General features: G+C 41.3%; 1 protein-coding gene across 1 annotated transcript in view; it reads left to right on the plus strand.

Annotated features, from left to right (window-relative positions):
• amph (amphiphysin) overlaps positions 1–26,220 on the plus strand; it is a 199,362-nt gene that overhangs the window by 152,283 nt on the left and 20,859 nt on the right. Inside the window, exons 11-16 of the mRNA XM_048595638.1 lie at positions 8,185–8,295; positions 12,211–12,234; positions 12,893–12,916; positions 15,566–15,598; positions 22,000–22,062; positions 25,337–25,477. Coding sequence (XP_048451595.1) covers positions 8,185–8,295; positions 12,211–12,234; positions 12,893–12,916; positions 15,566–15,598; positions 22,000–22,062; positions 25,337–25,477 — 396 coding nt within the window. The remainder of the gene's footprint in view (positions 1–8,184; positions 8,296–12,210; positions 12,235–12,892; positions 12,917–15,565; positions 15,599–21,999; positions 22,063–25,336; positions 25,478–26,220) is intronic.

The raw sequence follows: 26,220 nt of genomic DNA on the forward strand, positions 1-26,220 counted from the left end.
AGAAGGGTCTAGGCCTGAAACATCAGCCTTCCTGCTCCTCTGATGCTGCTTGGCCTGCTGTGTTCATCAGCTCTTACACCTTGTTATCTCAAATTCTCCAGCATCTGCAGTTCCTACTATCTCAGCTCAGTAATTAACCCAGAATTGAAAATTGCTCGAGGATATTTTGTTGCTTATGAGAACCTTTTCTATTCTCTTGGAATCAAATTGTTTTTAAAAGGATATCGAATTCAGCGCCAAACGAATTACTAATTTGTAGCTCTCTGTCAATTAAATGTTGACGTTAGATTGAGGGATTGAATAATACTTTGTACAAGATAATAAATGAAGCAGGCCATTCAGTCCAGCATGGCAGATCCATCCAGATAAAATAACCTGGTTCCCCTCAAGAGCAATTTACAGACGTTGACTGACTCTTACGTTTTTGCCTGCCCTGCCTTTCTGTGAAGCCTATTCCAAAGAACAAACTTTTAGAGCAGAGGATGTCAGCAAGCATGGTGAGCCATTGGCTGCATATATTGAACTAACTTTGCGGTCAGAAATCAGAAGTTGAGGGATCCAACCCATTTTGAGAATGAAACACATAGACCTGAAAGGCTCACAGTCATGGCAAAAATGGTGGACAAGCCCAGAAATCACATGATCCGCTCTTGAACACAACTATTCCTATCCTCATAGGGTAGGGTTTGCACATGAACAGTTCATTGAGGCAACTGCCCACTTAAATCATTTAAACTACCTCCAATCATGTGTGCGTTTGGTAGCCCAGGACAGTGCAATCTGAACTGTGCAAAGTAGCTCGCATAAGGTCTGAATTTATCTATGTCTTTGGACACCCAGACTTTGCCTTTGGAGAGATAAGTTACCCCTTTGGATGTGGGATCCTGGAAGACCTTAGGGAAAGTTAAGCAATCTTTGGGAAAGCTAACACACCCTTTGGAAGGGTGTGAAGTAGGCATATGTGTGCATAAAATGTACATAAACTCATTAACAATCACATTCATTGGAACTACTGACAGATCTGTCAAAACCAATGATCAAAATTATCAAAAGGGCCTGTCAACGGCATCAAGAGGACCTGTCAAGAGGGCTGTCAACATTGCTAAGACAATCTCTTAAGGGATTCTGTCAAGAGGACCCATAAATGGGCAATTGTCTAAGGAAAATGTCAAGTTTTCAAGACTTTTAAAATTCCTGCTCTTTAAAACTTTGAAAAATATGTCTGTAATGTTTAAACAAAAATGCTTGGGTACTTCAATATGTCCTGCTGGTATAAGCCTGCGAGATTTCCATTGTTGAATTATGGTTGAATGATTTCAGCAACTGTCTACTATCACTGTATGGAGGCTGCTGTTTCACAATTTGATTGGCAGCTTCTAATAAACTCTTTGAAGCTTGACCATAAATGATTACCAATTTTTATGGTTTCAAGGGATTGTGCATTTGAATGAAATGTTTATTTATAAGGCTGTATGTAGTTGAATGAATGTAAACACTGTAAGTGTGTTTACAGGAGAATATTTTTCACTGCAGTGAAATCTGCAATACCTACTTTTTTTATATACATGTATTTAATATAAGTTTTACTTAATAGAATGTTATTTTATCTCATCTCTGAATGAATCCTGAGGTCAACCCATGGGTTGGCATGGACGTGCAAGGACACAAGTTGGTATGTGAGGGGCACGTTTGGCATCAGTTGACATTACATTGACATAGAGGCTGTAAAGCGTCATGAGTGTTGTGAGGGGGTCATAGGTTAGCATTATGGGCATGAGGGGTTATGAGGGTGTGGATAGGGCATGAGATAGCATGGGTGGGATATGGGGGTGAGTGGCAGAGTGTTTTTGAAACTTCAATATAGTGTCATTACACCAAGGCAAACTTTTTGCCTGCCTTCACACTCAGCATCCTCTGGTCTGGAGATACCCGCTCCTCGCTTTTACCCACCTCCACATTTGGACTGAAGATCCATCCAAAATAGGCAACCATTTTTAAAAGTTGAGTTCACAAAGCCAAGATGTCTTCTGACTCATCGATGAAAATCAAACCCATAACCTTGTCAGACATTTCAGTGCACTACTGTGGAAGTGCTGCAATGTCAGAAGTGTTGTCTTTCACATTAGATATCAAAACAATTTTCAGGATGAATTTTCATTAGAGTCAGCTTATGTCACCTTAACCAAAAATAAAGGAATTAACTGTACAAACACAGGTGAATGGCTATGATCTTATAGCAATTATAGAGACATTGTTACAAGGAGATCGAAACTGGGAACGAAATATTCAGGGGCATAGGCAGGAAGGAGAGGGTGGTGGGGTCGCATTGTTGATATGGGATGAAATAAGTACAATGGCAAGAAATGATCTTGAATCAGAAGATGTAGAATCCATTTGGGTCAAGGTGAGAAATAAAAAGGGAAAGAAGACACTGGTAGGAGTAGTCTATAGGTCCCTCCCCACTGAACAGTAGCTATATGGTGGGATAGAGAATAAATCAGGAGATAATAAGGGCTGGTAAGAAAGGCAATATGTTAATCACAGATAACTTTAATCTTCATGTAGATTGTGATTGTCAGATTGGCAGAGGAAGTCACAAGAAAGAATTTATAGAATGTATTTGGGACAGCTTCGTAGAACAATATTTTAGGGATCCAACTAGGAATCAGGCTATTTTGGATCTGGAGATGAGCCTGGTTTAATAAATGATGTCAGAGTATAAGATCCCCTCGGCAATAGTGACCATAACATGGCAGAATTTAGCATTCAGGTTGAGAGTGAGGAACTTAGGTTGGAAACAACTGTGCTGAATAATTACAAACGAATGAGGGCAGACCTGGCTGGAGTGGACTTGGAAAAATGTTTAGCAGTGAAACTTTTTGAGATCAATTGGCAGATATTCAAGAAAATAGCTCATGGCTCACAGCAAAGACATATTCCAGCAAGAAAGAAGAATTCTAGGATGGTTTACACCAACCATGATTAATCATCGAGGATGGAGGATTTGGAAAGTTTTAAAAATCAACAAGGCAAGCAAAAAAACAAATTAAAGAGAGAAAAAAAAATTTTTGAGGGTAAATTTGCAGGTAATATCAAGATGGAAAGCAAGAGATTCTTTAAGAAAAAAATGGGGAGAGAGAAGCCAAAGTGATTATAGACCCCATAGAGAATGAGCCTGGGAAATAATATTGGGGAACCAAGAAATGGCAGAATTGAATAAATACTTTACATCAGTCTGCACAGTGGAAGACATGAATAGCATCCCAAAATCATTAGATATTCTAGAAGCAAAAGGATGAGATGAAATAAATACAACAACTATCACTAGAGGAAAAAGTACTAGGGAAACTAATGGGGCTAAAGGCCGATAAGTCCCCTGAACGTGATGAGATGTATCTTAGGATATTAATGTAAATAGCTGCAGAGATAGTGGATGCACTGATAGTAATCTTCCAGGGATCCTTAAATTCTGGAAAAGTCCCAGAAGGTTTGAAAAATACCAAAGTAACAGCTTTGTTTAAATAAGGAAGGAGACAAAAAAAAAGGTAACTAAATGTCAGCTTGTATTACTTATGTTGTTGGGGCAATGTTAGAGTCTATTATAAAGGATGTAATAACAGACTACTTAGCAATGCATAATATGATCAAACAGCATGAAGGGCAAGTCATGCCTGAATAATTTACTAGCATTCTTTGAGGAGGTAACAAGCAGGCTAGATAAAGGAGAAATAATGGATGTAATATATTTGGATTTTCAGAAGGCATTCTATAAGGTACCACTCATTAGGCTACTTAATAATATAAAACCCTATGCTGTTGGAGATCATGTATTACCATGGATATATAATTGGCTAGCTAATAGAAGTCAGATTTTTGATAATGGACCATTAAGGGACCATAAGGGATATAGGCTGGCAACCTGTAACTAGTGGTGTTCCATAGGCACCAGTGCTGGGGCCATAATTAATTACAACACATATTAATGACTTGGATGAGGGATGCAGACAGGTTAGGTGAGGGGGCAAAAACTTGGCAGATAGAGTATAATGTGGAGAAATGTGACATTGTGCACATAGAGGAGAGAGATGGCAGAAGATCTAAATAGTGAATGACTGCACAAAGCTGCAGAGAGGGATTTGAGAGTCCTCCAGCATAAATCACCAAAAACGTACAATTTCAGCCAGTGGTATGGAAGGCAAATGGAATAGTGACCTTTATTTCAAGGATAATCGAGTATAATGTTGGGGAAATCTTGCTAAAATTATACAAGGTACTAGTCAGACTACTCCTAAAATACTGTGAACAGTTTTGGGCCCCTAGTCGTAAGGAAAGATATGCTGACATTGGAGGCTGTTCAAACAAGTTTCATTAGGATGACTCTAGGTCTGGAGGGACTGTCTTATGAGGACAGATTGAGTAGATTGGGCCCGTATTTGTTGGAATATAGAAGAATGATAGGTGACCTTTTTGAAACATACAAGATTCTAAGACGACTTGACAAAGTAGATGAGGAGAGGTTGTTTCCCCTTGTGGGATAGTCTAGGACCAGAGGGCATAATCTCAGAATAAGTGGTCACACATTTAGGAAGATGAGGAGGGATTTCTCCTCTGAGGGTTGTGAATCTGTGGCATTCTTTACCACAGAGGGCTGTTGAGGGCGGGTTATTAAGTATTTTTCAAGACTGAGATAGACAGATTTTTCTTGTCAGTAAGGGCATCAGAAAGGGAAGAAGTCCATGTTGCTACTGGTACTTTTATTCTATGAGCTATAACTTTGCTCACAGGTCTGTTGTGTTACACTGTGAAATGTCTTTTGGAAGTCCATGTATACTATATCAACAGCATTGCCCTGATCTACTCTCTCTGTCATCTTTGCAAAAACCCCAGGAAGTTGTTAAGCATGATTTTTAAGCTTGGTTTTCCCTTAAGAATTCCATATTGGCTTTCCTTAATTAACCCACGTTTGTCCATGTGGCAGTTAATTTATCTGGTAATGTTGTTTCCAAAGGTTTCCCCAGTGCTGAAGTTAAATTGATTGGCCTGTAATTGCTGGGCTTATCTTTACACCCACTTTTGAACAAGGGGATAATTTTCATAATTCTCCAATCTTCTGGCATAACCACTGAGTCTAAGAAAGACTGCAGGGCACTGACCACTTTCTTCAATTTCCACTCTCACTTCCCTCAGTATCCTTGGATGTGTCTCATCTGGTCACAGTGTCCTGTCAACTTTACATACTGTTGCATATCCAATACTACTTCCTAATCAATTATAACCTCTCCTACTGACTGAATTTCTCCATGGCCTGTGCAGCATCTTTTCCCTTGGTCAAGACAAATGCAAAGTATTCATCCAAGCAATTGATGCAACTTCTAAATAGTTGAGGTACCAATACTGATCCCTGTGTGACTCCAAGAGGTGCAGCTCGAGAAAGATGCACTGCAATTTCCACTGTACAATATTTGATACCTCTCAGGACAAAACTGGCTCTATCTCTGACCTACCTCATAGTTCCTGAGACATTATTTTAGGAGCATACCCCCACCTCAATGAATTTCACCCTTTAATTTCACTACATGAAGTAAATTCATTAGTTTAGCTGAATCCTAAAAGTTAAACCTTTTTAATGTCAGTGATGTAACTAATGAACGCGAATTGCACCATGATCATGTGGAACAGAAAATATCTACCAGATTTATAACTAAGCATTTCTCTAACTGATACAGGATGTTCCACTCCATTTCAAATAGACCTTAATGGCACACAATAAGTACATGAAAACTGGTACAGAATCATTCTTTTATTTCCATCACTACATGACTGACAATGATCTAATTTTATGCAAACACATTATGACAGAACAAAATGTGAATTAATGATATTACTGCCAAAAGTACTCCATAATGCTCCATAACCAAATGATGGATATGAGAACAATTTTATCAAAGATTGAGAAATTTCTTGTCTTAGAATAAAATAAATTTCAGCAACAGTCATTTTCAGTTGCAGTACTGCCAGGGATGGTAATGAACACATCGATCCAACTTGCAGTGTCACAGTGAACAAGGCTTTGAAGTGTCCTGGCAGTAGTATTGGGTATTTTGAAGACCTCAGACATGGAACTCTGCTGATCCACAAACCTTTGACTATTTCTTGCCAAGATAACTTTATGCGAAATTAGCCTTCTGGGAAACAAAATCAATTGCATTAGGCAGGGTTAAGTGCGTCTTTCATCACGTTAGCTTCTTGGGCATTATAAGGTTGTGATTCTTTTAATCTGTATGTCTGGCAGGATTATATGAATGAAGTAGGTATCTTTTATGGGGTCAGGAGTTCTATACCTTTATCTTCCATTCCATTTAGCCAGTGATCACATATGGAGTCACAGAGTCATACAGCAGGGGAACAAACCCTTTGGTCCAACTCGTCGATGCCGACCAGCTTTCCTAAACTGAACTAATCCTATTTGCCTGTGTTTGGTCCATATCCCTCTAAACCTTTTCTATTCATGTACCTCTACAAATGTCTCATAAATGTTGTAATTGTACCCGTCCCTACTGCTACCTTGTTTGAACTTCTTATAACAAGGGATAGATCACAAACCTTAAATTGTAGATATTTAATGGAGAGTAGACACAGTTTGGCCCATTAAATTGCTCTTAGGTGGATTTAATGGGCAACAATCTCGATATTATTTGACAGCAATTCTAAATCCCCATTATCTCTTCAGCCTCTCAGCTCTCTTGATGTTGATGGATTAATCATCTGACAATCATTAACTTCCTCCACCTAAACAAGTGGGAAGACTAAAGCTACCATCAATACTTGCTCCACAAACTCCCTTCCTTACATATATGTAGCATGTAGCTAATGCCAGTCCCTGGTCACAGGTTGAACCCGCCACCTTTCAGAAAGTCCCATGAAGCTCACAGGGATGACCAATGATCCAGCTACGCCATGCCTGACTTTAAAAATTTTAAAAATCTGGACATTTTCCTTTTCTTTTCAATAAGGACTTTAAGATCTGGAACAAAAATAGAAGTTGCTGGAAAAACTCAACGGCTCTGACAGCATCTGTGAAGAAAAATCAGAGTTAATGTTTCCGGTCTGGTGACCCTTCCTCAGAACTGAGGAAGGATCACCGGACCCGAAACATTAACTCTGATTTTTCCTCACAGATGCTGTCAGACCTGCTGAATTTTTCCAGCAACTTCTGTTTTTGTTTCTGATTTGCAGCATCCGAAGTTCTTTTCGTTTTTACTTCAAGTTTTGGACATATTTCATTTTCTTTTGGCTCTGTTTCTTTTATTTCTTCTCTTTTTTTTTAAATTCTGGTTTTGTGTGTTTTGTATATTAAGGTGGCACTGGAGAATGGTGGCTTTGTACACTTTTCGCTGTACTCCTGTCTACCTGCACTTGAGTACACGTGACAATAAAATCTAATTCTAATTCTAAATTGCAGTCTTCCTAACAGTAGAAGGACCATCATTTTGCCCTGAAAGTATTCTGACAACACATTTTGAAAAATGGCCATTAATTCCCTGAAAAAACACACGTGCATCCCTTTAAACTTCGGCCAGGGTGAAGTCCCACATTAGCAGGACACACTGCTAGTGACAGTAGGCTGGAGTACAACAGCTCAAACAATCTTGCATTATCGCACTATTGGAAGGCAAAGTTATGGCTTCTCTTGTCCTGACCTTAGGGCTTGAGTATTTTCTGAGGTGAGGGGGGCATAAAGCTCTGTGCTGGAACACTAACTTTGGCTCATTCATTGGATTGTGTAGAAGAAATGAAAGTACTGCCCCTATAGGCAAAACTCACTGGAGAGGCCATCACTATAGGTGCTAGAAATGTTGATGCAAGAACTATTTGTATGTGGACAGTTGGTACAGGAACCATTGGTCTGGGAACAATTGATGTAGGAAATATTGGTTTGGGAATGAATAGTGCAGTCACCATTAGCATGGGGAAAATCGGTGCTGGAATCACTGATATGAGGACACAATGTGGGGCAATTAGTACAAGAACCTTTGCTGCTGGGGTCATGTGTTAATAAGATGCCATCAATGGAATTACCTCATCAGTAGTGTGAGTAGACTTGCGCTGAAAGAAATAATGGCTAATGCCACGAAGCCAGTCCCAAAATGTGCTTTAACAATTTCTCTTTGATCCATTTTATAGCCAGAACAACCTGGTGCTCAACCAGTGGAATCACTACTTGACTTGGACTTTGATCCTTTCAAACCAGACCAGTCCACTCCAATTACAAGAAGTCAGTCACCGCTTGCTCAGGTCTGTACCACCAAGTTTCTTGCTTATCTGTAAAGAGCAAATGAAAGACACGTGTCTGATTGGGGTGGTTTTCCCAAGTGGGTGAGGGGAGAAGCAGTTGCAGTTTTGGACAGGAGATCTGAAAGTCTAACTTATTGAAGTCAATCCGTTGGGCAGTGAGCACTCTAGAACTAGCTGTAGAGGAAGCATTGTGAGGGGGTTAGAGGAGGTGAATGATGAACACTCACTCCTGGGGCATCATGGAATGAGAGGTAGATCTGAAGGTAGAGTTAAAGGTCTGGTGATAGCAAAGGAGGCAGGATTGGTGCCTGGGACATTGTGGGATCAGTGGGGTAGATGGAAGGAAACACTGCTGCTCCTTCTAGCCGATAAGTAAAGGCAATTTACCCAAACTTAACCTCACCTTCCTTGAACCAATCCTGTAAAACCCAGTCTGCCAGAGTTAAGCCTTTAAAACAGTTTCAACATGAGTTTCCCAGTCTCATTACATCATTTAATAATCCACTCGCCTCCTGGGAATGGGTTGCATTCTGTTTCCATCCCATTTTTCTTAAAAGTGGATAGTTTGAAAACAGGTTGGAGATTTACATTTTATGCACCTTTCACTTGGTGCTCACCCTTTTATTTGGTGAAAATAACCCTCAATCTTTGAATCAACGTGTTATTTACATTCTTTGATGCTCTATGAAGAAAATTAATCAGAAACAAAAAAAAACTATTCGATGGAGCCAGTCAACAGAATACAGTGGTCAAGTGGTGATTGCGTAGTCTTGGGTTCAAATCCCACAAAGGTATGGAATGATAATTGATTCCATTCAAATCTTTGGATAATTTTTGGACTGTTCACAGAAAAAATTGATCCTAAAAGCTATTGTATTATTATAAAAATCAACTGTTTTCAGGGAGAGGAACCTGCTACACCTGCCTAGCCTAGGTCTACATGTGACTCAGGTTACACACTTTGTGGCTGAGTCTTGAAGTCCTTAAGAACACTATAAGAAATGAACAATTGTTTTTCAGAGGTTAATTTGAGCCTTAATACAAGAGAAGCATTGGTTACTTTTACTCCTTTGAGGAGGTTGGGAAAGATTGTAATTATAGTCCTCTAAATAAACTCTTTGTGTCAAGCACTGATCATTGACTTGTTGAATGTTAAATATGTTTGTTGGTTTACATCTCAAACCACTGTTTGACAGAATGGCTATTTACCTGTCTCCCAAACACCGGGAGTGCTATTAGAGCCAGTAGCAAACACACTCTATTTTAGTTTTAGAACCAGTCTTGATAATGGGCAGGCAATGAAGTAGTCCTGTTAGTAGGGAATGGAAAGCCCACTTGGGATTGTTCCTGAATACTAAATCCAAGTAGAATATTAGATGGGTCTCTAGATGTTAGATGGGTCTCATCAGCTGTTTTCCTATGGACAAGGTTTGGAAATTATGGGTAGAATTTTGTCGATCAGAGAGGCAACCCAACATTGGCTGGAAAAGTGGGTTGAAATGGCCAGCCTAACCTCCCGGTCACCACTCATTTCAACTCCCACTCCAACATGTCCATCCTCGGCCTCCTCCGGTATCACAGCGACTCAGAACGCAAATTTGAAGAACAACACCCTATCTTCTGCCTGGGCATCCTACAGCTCAGAAGACTTAACATTGAGTTCTCTAACTTCAAATAACTTTCCCATCCATTCCCCGGCTCCCTTTCCAGCCCCACCTCCTCCATTCCATCTACGTCCCCCTTCCCTTCCATTCCAGCTACCAATTGGATTCATCCCACCCATTGACCAACCAGGTTGTACCTACTATCGGTGCCCAGCTATCACCACCCTTCCGCTCCCCTACCCCATCCTCTCTCTTTATCTCCCCCTAACCCCACATCTAGTCCTGAAGAAGGGTAATTCCCAAAACGTTGACTTCTCCTCCTCCAGATGCTGCCTGGCTTGCTGTGTGTTTCCAGCCTCCTGCTCGTCTACCTTGAATTCCAGCATCTGCAGTTTTTATTTAATCTCCTGCCAGCATTTGTCATTGACTAGTGGGACCTGCCCTTCAGCTTTATGGCTGACCACTAATAAAGTGGTTGCTGCCAGCATGTTTAGAGGGTAGTCTGCACCCAACAACTGCTAGCCAGATCACAGGGCCAGGAGCTGGAGATGTCTGGCAGTGCTACCCAGAACAAAGGAAACTCTGCCGTGGAAATTGCTGGGCTCCCTGCAGCCGCTTTCCCTGCCCTCAGCCCCCTCTATAACTTTAGAAGTACCATCCACATGGCTCCACTGCAAGAACACATCCTTTAAAGCTGACAGCTTTCCCATGGACCAAAAGCAGAAGTTGCTGGAAAAGCCCGGCAGGTCTGGCAGCATCTGTGAAGGAAAAAACAGAGTTAACGTTTCGGGCCCGGTGACCCTTCCTCAGACCCTTCCACTGGACCCGAAACGTTAACTCTGTTTTCTCCTTCACAGATGCTGCCAGACCTGCTGAGCTTTTCCAGCAACTTTATTCTTGTTCCTGATTTACAGCATCCGCAGTTCTTTCGGTTTCAGCTTTCCCATGAAATCAGGGAGAAGGGTAGGGAATGTCAACCTGCCATTGGCAAAATGTAATCAATGGCTGGTAGAATAGCTCTCAATTAAACATTTACATATTTAAACTAGTTGCCTGGCCAATTTGGGCACCATCTGCCTCATCCCATTCCTGCCTTTAGGAGAAATCCACAATGATGGGATTTGGTCAGGCAGCCAATGCAACCCAGCTCCCTGCAATTTATCAGCCTCCAGATCTCTCCCATCCCACCTCCGATGGGCCTGTAAAATTTTGTCCTGTCTACAGTGATACTTACTTCTATTTTGATAGACAGTTTTGAAAGTGATATGAACATGGCACCGATCATCGACTTAACAGTTATTCAAAACTCTCGTAATATTTTGACATTCAAGCCTGGAATTTCAGAACAGATTCTTCAATGGGATATCAACAAAGTGCAAGGAAAAGTAGCTTTTGCCTTTATATAAATTCAAGGCCTTACTGGGAAATAAACTCTACAATTCAAGCAGACAGCAAACCTTATCACAAACTTATGTAATGTGATCGATTTCATCACCTTCTCTTTGCCTCCAGTTAAAGTGGACCGTGCTGCGTCAGTGCACTATGCAATTTTGAGCTAAGCTTCTAACCTGCTTTTCTTTCCATCATAAAGAACATCTACTTCCATCTCTATCAACAATCTCTGTCCCTGCCTCAAGTCCAGCAGCTGCTGAAACCTTACCTGTGTCTCCAGGCTTAACTATTTGAATGATCACCTGGCCAACCCACGCCCTCACACATACTCCATCCTCTGTTATTTTGAGTTTTCCAGCCCATATTCCATCTCACACCGAGTCCACCCTCACTCATTACTTGTCCCTCACTGATCTACATTCACTGCCAATCTCCCAACATCTTATTTTAAATCCCAAATATTTCTAACATCTCAGTAATTTCTTCCTGATGTATAGCTTTCCTACTCTCTGAACCCTCTATCCTTTCCCCCTCATGAATCTGGTATCTCCCCCACATCATCATTGGTGACCATGCCTTTACTTGTCTAGGTCCTAGGCTGTGGGATTTTGACCCTCAATTCCTGCATCTCCCTATCTGACTTTAGACCCTTCTCAAAACTCAGCTCCGTCTCCAATCTTCTTGTCACTCCTCCCTGTTTGACTCAACAATCATTATTTGATCATTCCTCTGTGAACAATAGTCTGGAACATTATTCTGCATTAAAGCACAAATTAATTGATAGTTGTTATCGTGTTATAGCCGAGTTTTGGTTTCATGGCGTGAATGAAGAATACAGGCGATGTCCTCGGACTACTGTAAAATTGTTGCTACTTGTTTAATTTATCTAGCCTTCTCTCCCTTTTTAATCCACATTTAGACCCTGCCTTGGGATCTGTGGGAGGTAGGAATGCTTTATTTTCCATTTGAAAATCATCTCATTTTCAGGATTAATCCATTGTCTTCATATTGTCAGTCCCATCCTTTGAAGGTCTAATGAGTTACTTATTTCAAAACTCTGCACGGAAAATTTCATTTAACTCTTTTCATTTAGCCAGTTTCAAATGTTTGTCAGGTTGAGAAATCTAATCATTAAGCAAGTGCAATGAGGTCTGTTTTGCAATCCACTTATTGAAAATATGGAATTCTGCGGACCTGTCCAACATTTGGCGCAGACTGATTGGCTACAAGGAGACTGTAAATTAATGGATTATTTTAAAAGGCTGCTATGATTTTGACACATTTTAAAAATCATTTGGGTTGGGCCATCATTCCCTTCAATTGAGGTAGATTGTTCATTCTTACAGGACTGAATGCACAGTATAAAACTATTCAGAAATAAGCTGAGAATTCCATTGCCAAAAGTAACAATAGAAGCATAATGTGTCAAATTTTGGAAACCCATTAAAGTGCACTGCAGTTAAGTATTTCCACATTGCATTTTATGTTGAAAGTAGCTTAGACTGTGAGCATGAGCCAAGTGCAAAAGAGCCCAGTGTTTGCTAAAGTGCAGATAAGTTACTTGGTATTTTTTTAAATAACTTATTTGTGTCTATTTAAAGGCAAGTGCGGAACTGGTTCAACCTGTGAGTACATCTCCTCATTTCCTTATTTATTTGTGTTCTATAGATAAATTGTTTCCAATCTCTAAGAGACTTGTGTACTTTTTATAGATATATTCTCTCACATAGTACAACTATTTTTACACTGACTCAGTTTTATGTTTTCATCTTTGCTGAGATTTATTTAACTTTTATTAAGGTAAATTTGCATGTTTTTGCTGCATGTTTTTTTTCTCTGTTTAATTTATTTACAATTATGGGGAAGAGGAGTAGATCTGCTGTCAGATACTCCACTTTTGGAATGGGATTTAAGGGGACCACTGACCTGGAAACCATGATCCCATAAAGCTTGCTTTTATGGTTGGCACTCTGCAAATCAAATCATAAAATCCCTGCAGTGCAGAAAGAGGCCCGTCAGCCCATTGATTCTCTCCGCAGAGCGTCCTACCCATCCCCCATACCCCCACATGGGGTTTTTACCATGGCTAAACCATCTAATCGACATATCTCTGGGCACTACAAGGCAATTTTGAGCATGGCCAATCTACCTAACCTGCACATCTCCGGGAGGAAACTGGAGCACCTGGTTATACCTGACCCTAGAATGCTGCTGGATATATTCACAATTAGTAATTCTGGGATTGCTGTCATGTTTTTATATCATTTACATTGACTTGTGTTATTATGTGGGAAGATTTGTGTTTCTTTTGCTCGTTTATCTTCATCTCTGCTTCTGTTATCTTTTATATCTGTCTTCACTCATCTTCTGTCTAAAGCCTGACTCTTCACAAAGTCTCTTCTGTCTCTGTAATCCACCTGTGGAGGACAGCACAGATGCTGGCGCACCAAGCGATGTTACTGCAGCAGTTTCTGAAGTAGTGGCCAGCCAGAACTGTACACCACAATGGGGCTTAACCAACACTGGCCCACTCACTAGCAGTGAGGAAGGAACTCTAGATGATACTCCCGATGAAGCTCTGCCATGTTCTCAGGAACGGGAAACTACAGGGAGCTGTGCTGCCCAATCAGCTGATAGCATTGTGAACCCTGTGTATCAGACTGAGGAAGACCAACAGGGTTCAGTCAATACAGAGAATTGGCAAGAGAATCCATTAGACAAACAGGTAGACACTGAAATAATGGAGAGCAGGAAATGGCAGACAAATCTGTGTGTAGAACAAGAGTGTGGCTCTCAGCTCTGTGTAGATCAGAAAGCACCCTTGTCCCTTATTATACCCCAGGAGGGAGGTGTAGAACTGATTGAAGGAGAAAGTCTGAGTGAGTTCAAACAGATAAGCAAGGAAGACAGTTTAGAACATTGTCATTCAGCAGGACAACTGGGAAATGAAGTAGCAGAGAATGCAGGTAAGATTCATGAGGCTGAAACCCACAGAGGCAATGGCACTGGTGGTGATGATGCAGAAACAGAAGAATTGCACTTCAGCAAAAGGTTTGAGCACAATGATATCCACAGAAGCTATCAAAATGATCCTGCTGCTGGCCAGTGTACAAAAGCTGAAATGCTACTTAACTGCAACAGTGATAACATCCTAGATAGCCAGGAGGAGGAGGAGGACATTCCTGTTATGTCTTGGAATGAAGATACTCCAAGTAACCAAGAAATTGAGGGAGTTGTTTGCATGTATGAAGGGGACCAAACCCTTCCCCTTCGTGATCACACAGTTGATATTAGCTGTTACAACACAGACAGAACAGACCAGTGTCAGGATGCAGGGAGCCAGTTTGAACAAATTCACACACACAACAATGAAATAGGTAACACAACTAACACAGGAGAGGAAACAAGCCAATCAGGTGGAGCCTATGTTGATATTCCAGTTACCAATCAAGCAGATACATTTCACAGAGATGTCAATAATGACAATAGACTTAGTCCTCAAAGGCTGGAAGTGGACCCCTGGAGCAGAGAAAAACATGAGATATGGCCAGACAACTGGGAGCCTACTATTAGCAGCGAAGAATGGGATTTCTGTAGTCCACCAGAGGGGATGATTAATGGATTTGACCCTTGGTCATCATTTCAGGAGGGCCAAAGGGAGTTTGATTATCAAAATGAAGATGGAAGAAAAGCACATTTTTGTGAAAGGTTTAAAGAGAAAGTCTGTCCTATACCTGATACTAATGAATTTGGTGTTACCTGGGCTGGAGACACATTGAGTGGTTCTGATAGGAATGAGGAAACTGAGTTACAGCAGGAATTATATGGGAGCTTTGAAAACATTAGTGATGGAAGCCAAACTAGAGATATGCATAGTTCCCAAATGTCCTATCCAATCGAAAACTTAAGCAACGCTAGCAACGAGAGTTCATCCAGTGCTAAAGATAATGAAACAAACTTCTCGGATCTATCGGAGGATGAGATTGCTAACCGGAGATACGGACTGTTATACCAGGAGCTAGATGCTGAAACAGAAGAGGTACCTTGTTAAGTGTTTAGTGTAGAACAAAAGTTCTTAGGTAAACTATTGGCTAAATCTTCATTATCATCCCTGATTCATTCCTTTCCTTCAACTGTCTGTTGTTATACGTTATTCCTCCCAAAGGTCATCATAATAAGTAGCAACAGTAATACCTATCTTGTGTGTTATATTGGTTGCAGTGATAAAAGTGTATATTAATTCAACATTTCATCTCTTTCTCCATTATTTTCAGATGCCCAGTGCTGCTTTTAATGGATTCACACAGGTAAGACATTTCTGATAATTGCTGATAATCACTCCTGTTGGTTTATTTTTTAAGTAGAGTTTCCAAGTTGCAGCCTTGTCTGACTGAGAACAGGACTGCCAAGGGTAGAGGCAGTCAACACATCCCCAGTGTTCAAGGGATAACGATCAAGAACATCAAAAAGGCCAGTGCAACATTGTCCAGTGTCCTTACCCGAAACAGGGGAACCCTCAATGTGCCCTAGAATGATGTCCACTTCACCATGTTTACTTTCGTATTTCCACAGTTCAAGAGGGGAAATTGAAAGCAATCCATGTATGTGTTGGTGATACAGAGAGTTATAAACTGATGTTAAAACCATGAGATTTGAAGTGTGTATTAAATGTGACACACTTGGCTCAGTGCAGCATTCTTCTATCTGAGTCAGAAGTTTCAAATTTTAAATCACGCTCAAGACACTTGAGTATGTAATCCTGACACTTGAAAGCAGTCAATGTGGGCAGCACGGTGGCTCAGTGGTTACCACTGCTACCTTCCAGCAACAGGGTCCTGGGTTTGATTCCATCCTCGGGCGACTGTCTGTGTGGAGTTTGCATGTTCTCCCTGAGTCTGCGTGGATTTCTTCCAGGTGCTCTGGTTTCCTCCCACAGTCCAAGGATGTACAAGTTAGGTGGATTGGCTGTGCTAAATTGCCCGTAGTGTTCAGGGATGTGCAGGCTAGGTGGATTAGCCATTAGAGATGCAGGGTTATAGGGATGAGGTAGGTCTGGGCGGGATGCTCTTTTGAGGGTCAGTGTGGACTCAATGGGCCAGATGGCTTGCTTCCAAACTGTAGGGATTCTATGATTCAGTCCTGAAGGAACAGTTGGAGGCATTTATTTTGCATCAGGTTTTAAACCATCACCAGTGTTAGTAACAGATATCACAGCATATTTAGAAGAAAAGCAGGGAAATTCTTTTGGTGTACCTGGCAGGATTTATTTCTCAATGCCACAACCTAAAACAGATTATCTGATTGTTATCTCACTGCTATTTGTGAAACCATGCTGTAATTCATCCCACAGCCAATGGAACAGTTTAGGTCCTACAGTTCTACACATCCATTTGTAAATCGTGATGGACAATTAAACAACTAACTGAAGAAAAGGGCCCAGAAATACCCCCATCCTCAGTGAATGGCTCAGTATATAAATGAAAAATACTGTACTGTGCAACTATCTTCCTTTGGACTAGATATGACTTTAACCAGCAGAAACGTTTCCTGCTGATTGTCAGTTGTTTCGGTTTTGCTTTGGCTCTGAGGTGCCATGCTTGGTCAAATACTGCGTTGATGTCAAAAATAGCTCCTCTCACCTTTCCTCTTAAACTTATATCCATGTCTGGACTAAGGTATACAAGACGCACTGCAGAAATTCATCAAGGCCTGTTGGACAATGCTTTCCACCTTCCATGTGACATCTGCCAGAGATAGCAGGAACTGCTGATGCTGGAGAATCTGAGATAACAAGGTGTAGAGCTGGATGAACACAGCAGGGATAAATTTCTGAAGAAGGGTCTGGGCCCGAAACATCGGCTTTCCTGCTCCTCTGATGCTGCTTGGCCTGCTGTGTTCATCCAGCTCTACACCTTGTTATCTCGTGTGACATCTGCCACCTACGACAAGGACAGCACTACTACCTGCAAAGTTCCTTTCTAAGCCTCATATCATCCTGACTTTAGAATATGTCATTGTTCCTTTACTGTCACTGGGTCAAAATCCTGAAACTCTCTTCCCAACAGCACTTTGAGTGCACCAACCACCATGGACCTGTTTAAGTTCACCAATACCTTTTCAAGGGCAATTAGGGATGGGTAATAAATGCTAGCCTTGCTAATCACTCCCATATCCCATTAAAGAATAAGTGAGAGTCGGCTGCTGTATTTCTCCACCTGGAACAGTGACTATACTTCCATAAGTATTTTCACTGGAACTCCTGATGGTAATTGACCAAGGGACTATTTTGTATGTACACTCAGTTTGTACTACATCCACCATTGAATGTGTAGTCTCTGCCACCACCAACATTATACCCATTCTGGTACTGGTTTGAACTGCATAATTGCTAACATGTTTCATTCAGTCAATCTCTCCAATGCATCTTATCTCCCACTGTCCTGATCACTTTGCTGGCCCAAGTCCTACCTCTCACCACCCCCCTCTCCAGACCCCACCACTCTCTCGCGATGTTTTTCCCCAAGACTTCACTGCCCGTCAGCCCAGCCCTTACTGCACCTTGTGTTTTATCTCACTGACTAGTGTGCTGGAAATCAAGCTCCACTTTTCCTGGCGTCTTCACAAAAGTTAAATATTTTAAAATGAGTACACAAATTTCGCCAATTTACCTGATTTTCAGACCCAGGTCGATAGAACACATGGTTTAGCGATCTGTACTGAACAAGAATAACTATTTCAATTAATTAGTCTCAAGCGACAAGTAAACGGTTATAAAATGACAGTGTATAACACTATAAATTAAAACTATAATCCCTTTATAATGACCCCTCAGACACAGACACACACACACACACACACACACACACACCACACACACACACACACAATGAAAAATAGTTTATGGGCAGAGGAAATTTGACAGCAATCCAGTGGTTCCTATATTGTTGAGATGATCCTTATGATTCTTAGGCTCGTTAGAACATTGTTTTACAGTCACTTTTTTCTGAACACTTCCACTGGTTTGCAAGAGTCGAAAGGTGGCTGGATCGCTTGTAAAACGTCGCTGACTCATCAGTTATAAGCACATTTTACAGCAAATGCTGAAGAAAAGATGAACTGGTTTTCTTCAGATTTATAATGGGTTTTAGCTGCAGAGAACAGAGACACATCACCTAAGCTGGTAGCGATGAAAACCCTTCTTTGTAACTTGTTTCTAGCCCCAAGCTGCTCACTTATCTGCAAACAAATCACATGATTGTTAGCAGGCAAAAGGCTCTTGTCATCAGTAACTGATCACTAGTCCATAGACCAATCAGCTTCTTGTTGCCACCCAACTGCATCCATATATAGAACCCCTCAGCTCCAATTCATCTGAAACCACTTCAATCATTGCTTGTTCAAATAACTATTTACACAATGATTACCGTAAGTGTCAGATTGCTTGCTTCTCAAACCATGCGCCAATCCTTTAAAACACTTCTTTTTTGAACAACAATTCTTTCTCATTTCAGTCCACAGTTTTAAAAATCACAAAATAAAAAGACACAGATCTTACATTTGTAAAGACCGTATCTTTTATTTATTTTCCTGTATTTTTAATAATGAGCTGAAATGGGAAAATAGCTGTTTTTTAAAAAAAACCCAAAGATTGCAGAAAGGATTATTGCACTTTTGAAAAGCAAGTTAAATGACACTTATTGGAAGTGCTGTTTACTGTATGTTGAAGTAATGACGGGTGGTCCACTTGCAGATGAAGTAGAGCCAAGGGGAGTGTACATAAGGGGGGGGAGTTCTGGCCAGCAACAGGTGGATGATTGGTCAGGGGAATGGTAGCCAGTTGTCAATGACAAAGGCCTGTCAAAAGCTATGTGATTGGTTCCCAGGAAGCTGCTCAGCTTGTGGATGTGAATGTTTGGTCAGAAACCTTTGGACGTACAGGGAGGTAGGGCTGTCCTTTTCTCTGCAGTTAAAAACAAAAATCATGCCAGAGGAAAGCCTGTTTATTTCTCTCCTCAGTTGATGCAAGCTGTGGATCTTATCCAATAAGGCAAAGACTTTGAAAATATGAACCAATCATTCTCTGCCTTGTGCAAATAAGCAAAAGTACCTGGAGAAGGAAGATTAAGACATAGCAGATCCTGACAAGCCAAAAGGATTATCTCACTGAACCCTATGGACAGGAACCATTCAACTGCCTTCCCAGTCTTTCCCTCTGCCCATAGCACCCTTTTTTTTTGTGTGTGTATGTAGGCAGTTTATAACAGGGTTAGAGTTTCAATTAATAAAGTTATATGTTGACAGTTCGCAATTGTTTGCCTGTAGCTACAGCCTATTTACTTGTAAGAAGTAGTAATTCCTGTTATGTAGAGAAACCTGGTCCACGCTTCCTGTTGACCTGGATTTAGAATACTGGTAAATTGGGGAAATTTGCATACTTTTAAAAATCTTTAATTTTTGTGATCACTTCAGTAAGAGTGGGGTTTGATTTCCAGCACATTATCCCAGCAGGGTTTAAAACCCTCACCACAACCCCCCTTCATCACCTCTATCCCCAACTCTACCCATGTCTCTTTCTCTCCAGCCTTTCCTGCTCATTTGTTCAGGCTTCAGTGCCTGTCTCCCACCCCCTTCACTATCCCTGTCCCAAACACTCCCTGGCCCTCAGCCTAGCCCTTCACCTTAACCCTCCCTATCCCTGTCTCCCAAATACTCACTGCCCTCACCCCAGCCCTTCATCCCAGTCCTTTCTTTCCCTCTCCATAGCTATCCCTACACCACTCCATTGCTCCTCACTCCATCCTTCACTGCCCCTCTCCCCAGGTCTCACTGGCCCACTTCCCAGGCCTCACTTCCCTTCTCCCTAGGTCTCACTACCCCTCTTCCCAGGCCTCACTGCCCCTCTTCCCAGGCCTCACTTCCGTTCTTCCTAGGCCTCACTACCCCTCTTCCCAGGCTTCACTACCCCTCTTCCCAGGCCTCACTGTCCCTCTCCCTAGGCCACACTGTCCCTCTTCCCAGGCCCCTGGGCCACACTGCCCCTCTTCCCAGGCCTCACTGCCCCTCTCCCTAGGCCACACTGCCCCTCTTCCCAGGCCTCACTGCCCCTATCCCTAGGCCTCACTGCCCCTCTTCCCAGGCCTCACTGCCCCTCTCCCTAGGCCTCACTGCCCCCCTTCCCAGGCCTCACTGTCCCTCTCCCTCGGCCTCACTGTCCCTCTCCCTCGGCCACACTGCCCCTCTCCCTAGGCCTCACTGTCCCTCTCCCTAGGCCTCACTGTCCTTCTCCCTAGACCTCACTGTCCATCTCCCTAGGCACACTGTCCCTCTCCCTAGGCCTCACTGTCCCTCTCCCTAGGCCACACTGTCCCTCTCCCTAGGCCTCACTGTCCCTCTTTCTAGGCCACACTTTCCCTCTCCCTAGGCCTCACTGCCCATTTCCCCAAGCCGTGCTGCTGCTGTGCAGGCCTCACTTTCCCTCCCGCACCCCGCCCCCAACACCATTCTACCACCCTGCAGACTGCTCTGTCACCCTCCCCAGAGTTCTAGTAACTAGATTACATTATCAGGGATATCAGATGATGTTAGATCTCATGGAAGTGGAACCTGATGGAGGCAGGTTCTAATGAAGTCCTGTTGAACTGTGTCTCTGTAGGTAATGTAAATAGTAATATGGGTTCAATAGTTTGCATTAGTGTAGTTTCCAGTCCTCATCTTGGTTGTGATACTTATACAAGAATAATAATCCAGAGGTTTCCATTCGTCTATTTAAATAACATTCCATCTTTAAATTCTTTTCACCAAAGGACTTGACCCCACACTTTCAGACATTCAACTCCATTTGCCAAGTGTTTACCCACTCACTCAAATTAGGAACATCGGAACATATAGTTTTCTGCTTTCTGACTCTGTCCTTGACTGAGGTTCACATCAACAGTTTCTGATCCACTGGAACCCTCCTGGAATCCAGTGAGTTATGGTATATTTCAGCTAATGCTTCCACTGTCTGTGCAGCCTCTTCCTCTGAAGCTTGGATGCTGGCCACCAAGTACTGACGACCTTCAATCCCATCAACCTGGTGAATACTCTGTTCCTCATGATAGAAACGTGACAAGACCTTTCTCACCACTAGCCCGCCTTGTGTTCTGATATCTTTGGGATGTTTACAGTTGACAGACTTTGATATTTTCAAGTGAATGCTGAGAGCTGAACAAGATATCGGGAGAACTCCCTGCTTCTTTACCAATACAGTAGTACCGTAGGTTCTTTGGGCAAACCAACACTCATCCATGAAACAGTAGATGCAACACAAGGCAACCCTTCCCTTGCTGTCATGTTGAAGCATCAATTTAAATTGTGGAGGTTGGAATGAAGCCAAAGTCTGTGACTCTGATCAACATGCTATCAATTCTGACATTTAATAACGTTTCATTAATAACATTACCCCTGACTAAGGATTCTTGAGGATAGTACTATGCTGGAGCTTGTGCAGATACATATTAATGGGACTTCTGACAGATGAAAGTATCTTCCAGCTGTGCTCCTTACCCTGTTTTGCGCGATTTGATTAATCCTCGAGAGCTATTACATAGATTAGTTTCGCAGAATCACGGCTGTCGTTCCTCAGGTTCGGTGAAATACATTATCCCCCCTATATTCCTTTCCTCTTCTGACTCGCATTTTTCCTTTTGATGCCTGTGCCTTATTAAAGTTGGATGTTAACATCACTGAGGGAGCCACGGAGCTGTCAAATCAAAGCGTGTTTGATACAGTGGTGAGTCACATTTCCTCTGGAGCTTTCTAATTCCATAATCTGATTTTCAGTGGCCTTGCTATCAGACAATATGTTCTGCAAGGTGTACAATGTACCATAAAGAGCTGGATAGGGGCAATGTTTGTAAATGTTAGTTTATGTTCTGCACAATAGTAGGTCTTGTTAAATTTGTATTGGAAACTTGGTTTGGGTGTAATAGCTAAGCTACCTTATGTTACAAGTTTACCACCAGACTTGGACTGAAGTTAAAATCTAACTAAGGCAATTTGAGAGTTTGAATTCAGCTTTTCCTTTAAAGTCTGAAAATGAAAAATAGGCATCAGTAAACTGGCCTTAAAGCTCTTGGATTGTTGACGATATCTTGTCGGGATGAAAAACTGCCACCTTTACCTGATCTAACATACATGGTCCTCCAGTTCCACATAAATGTGCTTTACTCTTAACTGCCCTCTGTAGTATCCCAGGAATCAATTAATTGTATTAAACAATAAAAGGTGACTTATTGATACCTTCTTTGGGCAGCTAGGGGTGGGCAATAATATTGCCTTTGCCTGAAATGGCCACATGTTGAAAATTAATGTTAAAGACTGAAGATCTACATCTTCATGTTTTGAATATGAAGTTTTGAGAGTGGAAATAGCTGTTCTGTTCTAAATAAGTTTGACAAACGTAATGAGATTCATAATCTTCAGTAATTTGCTGACGACTTGAACTGCACCTTCCACTTTCAAGTGACCTGTCTCCTCAACCTGCTCTCCATTGTTTCAAAACTGATCAGAGGATAACTTGTTTAAAGCTTTAGATATTCTGGGGACATTGAATTGGCCATGTTATTTTGTGGCCAAACCGTATCATTAAACAATGAAACCGGGAAAAGCTTCTTTGTTGAAGAATGATAGATTTGTGGAAATAATTCTTCCAAAAGGCTCTGGATGTTGAATTTGCAAAGCAGAGATGGATAGATTTTTATTAGTTGAAGACATATGTAAGGATATAGAGTAAACATGAAGAAATGGAGTTTAGGTACAGGTCAGGCATGATATAAATAAATGACAGAACAGGCTTGAGGTGTTGAATGGCTTTCTGTTGTTCTCATGCTCCCATGCAACAATGCTGTTCTATAATCCTCATGTTACACAGTATGCTGCATAGGTGATTGTAAAAATGAAGCACACTATATTTACCAATTTTCTTGTGCTTGCTAAATCTACCTGACTTCCAGAATTGATGATTTAAGTGTAAGTCAGTCATTTTCAGCTGGAAACCTTTAACTGTAATCAATTTAGTCCTTGTATAAAATGTCATTGTGTAAAAATGAACTGGTATTTTGAAGTATGAAGCCAAAAATCAGATAATACTGTTTTGCAACGCTGGGATATGCTTGAAGGTACACACCTCTAGCAATGACAAATCACGCTGACAAACATTTCCAAAGATCTTCAAAGAGACAAACACCTTCAAAAGAAGAAATTACATTAATACAATGAAAACTCAGCTCTCGCAAACAAAATTGAAGTTGACTTTCAATGCACTTCAAATAAAATACAAAAACGTTCCTTCTAGGGGCTGTAAATGCCTTGCCTAAAAAACCAGTGTAACTGTTGGCATGCTGCCAACACATTAGAGCTTCCACCACATGTTAAAGGCCATGAATTCGGGGAGGGGAAAGAACATCCCAAGCTTTGGAGATTTTTCAAGTCATAACTTAGGGTCTGCTCGGTAGCTGGGTACACAAGTGGAAGCCACACACTAACATTCGAAGAGGCAGAGTTGAACCCAACTGTAACCAAGGAAAACTTCACCAATTTTGGCATGACTGTTGAGCAATGCTGGTTACCTACAGTGAGCAAGGGATCCAGAAAGTGAGTGAAGTTAAGTTGTTATGGTAGGATCTATGCTGTCAGTTTTTAACTTGAATATTTTTGTCTTCATCTCCGTACGATAGGACTTGTTAAAGTGTGCACTACTTTACAATATCAGAGGTGAGTGAACACTCCCTTTTTGGCTGGCCCCTGCTAGCCTCAGTCACTCAGACCCAAGAGAACGCACATCCCACTCCTGCAAAAGAGGAAGATGTAGTGATGATTATGCAGCTACAGAGCTGGCTGGCAGATATATTGAAACCGAAGGAATACAGTCAACCTTCTCAGGTTCTATGTTCCAAAGTTCAGACTGGTGAAAGTGAGTCTCTGAATTCTCAACGCAGAGGAAAAAGTAGGCTAAATGTAGAAAATCTTGGAAAGGAAATTGTATCTGCCTTAATTTATGGTTAATGTCAGAATCAATAAAATTGACTGGAAGAGCATACAGGTTTTGCCAAAAACAAATTCTGTGACTTAAAAGGCAGTTTTAATAAAGGTGTAATCCAACAATTGGCACATCATACTATCTAATATCCATTAGCCTGGTGAGGTAGGTAAAGAAATAGTTGCAGACATATAGGAGACAGGGTTCAGATTGCCCAATTATCTGGATGTCCTTATAAACAGGAATGAGGGTATATAGAATTATAGAATTGCTATGGCTCAGAGGTGGCCAATTGGCCAATTGTGCCTGTACCTGTGGATGTGCCAATCTTCTGCACTAAAGGATGGTCTGCAGATAAAGGGAGCTGAGATCAGAATCTTACTGGGTATGTTAATGGGAGCATTTCTGGGGTGCGTTGAGTTTTTTGGAGAAGAAGGGGAAAGCAAGAAACCAGGGTAGCTTGGAAAGCTAAGCAACCTTCAGGCAAATGAGTAATAAGTAGGTAGGAGAGTTTAAGGAGATAAAATAGGAGAAGAGAGAGCTGTGGTATCCATTGTCGTAGCAATTTACCTCTGTATGTAAGTAAACTCAAAGAAACTGAACAAATTTTTAGTTATAAAAGTGATCAACCAGCCTAGCTGACATGATGGACTCAGGCTTTGGGAAGGGAATCTTTGATTTTATTTTGAATTGTGAGTGGTGACTCTGAAGAGTATTTAAGTCAGATTACTCAGCAATTTTTTTACCCTTCTTACTGAATCAGCACTTCAAAACTGTTTAGTTATTATTTATGTCACAGATTTTTTTTATGATTGAATAATTCAAAATCTAATTTTAATGGTGTGGGATTCTGGGAGTTGTAAGCATTGAATTCCTGTAAAAACAACATTTGGAGACCTTTGATGGTAAGTTGCAGCTATGAAAGTGGTTTATGAGTGGGACTTTTGCTTCCTTTTTATATTGTGTGATATTATATGTCATGCATATTTGAAGCGCTAACACAGCTGCCTTACCATACTTTCCAAAGATCAATGCAGAATCCTCTCTTGCTGAAAAGCCCAAGGCCCCAGCAGCAGGTACTGAGCTACCCCAGGATGCTCTCTCTGCTGTGCCCAGTGTCACTGCTGCAGAGGAGGTTGTGGTTGACTGCAGACTGATTTCACTCACAGTAAGTGCTTCATTCATCCCATCATCACAGCCACCCCCACTTTAGTATTGCTCAGGAGCACCGGTGTTTTTACTGTTTGGTTTTGCATGTGTGCATTTCTCTCCACCCTAACCGCGGATTGACTTGTGAGATTTCTCCCCATCCTAGACCCCATACCATCTGTTTTCCATCTTCATTTAAATTCAGTTACGTTTAAGTATTCATTCTCTGACTGCAATTGTAAGTATGCTTCTGTCATTTAAATGACTCCAGAAATGAATGCCTAAACCACAGCAATGGGCCTGGTATTATAGACATAACTTGTGTAATACCAAATATATTTTCAGTACTTAGTTGTTAATTTGTCTGTACTGTTCTCTAACCCAGCATAAAACACTATATCTCTGACGTGTGCTGCTACATGCAATATTGTATATGTCTTATACAATTGTATATGTGTGTATGTTGATGTCTGTCTGTGTATTTGTGCATGGTTGTAACATAGACACATACTTAAGACATCAGTAGCACTTTGGACAAGCTTAAAGGACTGTTTGCTCCTTTATCCAGGAAATGTTTCTGTTCAGAGTTGTTTTTATTTTATCCTAGCATTCATTTACAACTTATTATGTTATTCCCCTGTCAACAAAGAGGAGAAAGAGGAACAATGGTGTGTAGCCTGGGAATGACATTCCCTCTGATTTTCTTTCTTTACTTCCCAGTGTAGAAGGAACTGATATATAATAGCATTTCCTAAATGACAA

The sequence above is a fragment of the Rhincodon typus genome, chromosome 4 (assembly GCF_021869965.1).
Source record: "Rhincodon typus isolate 14 chromosome 4, sRhiTyp1.1, whole genome shotgun sequence".
In the NCBI taxonomy this organism is placed as follows: Eukaryota; Metazoa; Chordata; class Chondrichthyes; order Orectolobiformes; family Rhincodontidae; genus Rhincodon; species Rhincodon typus.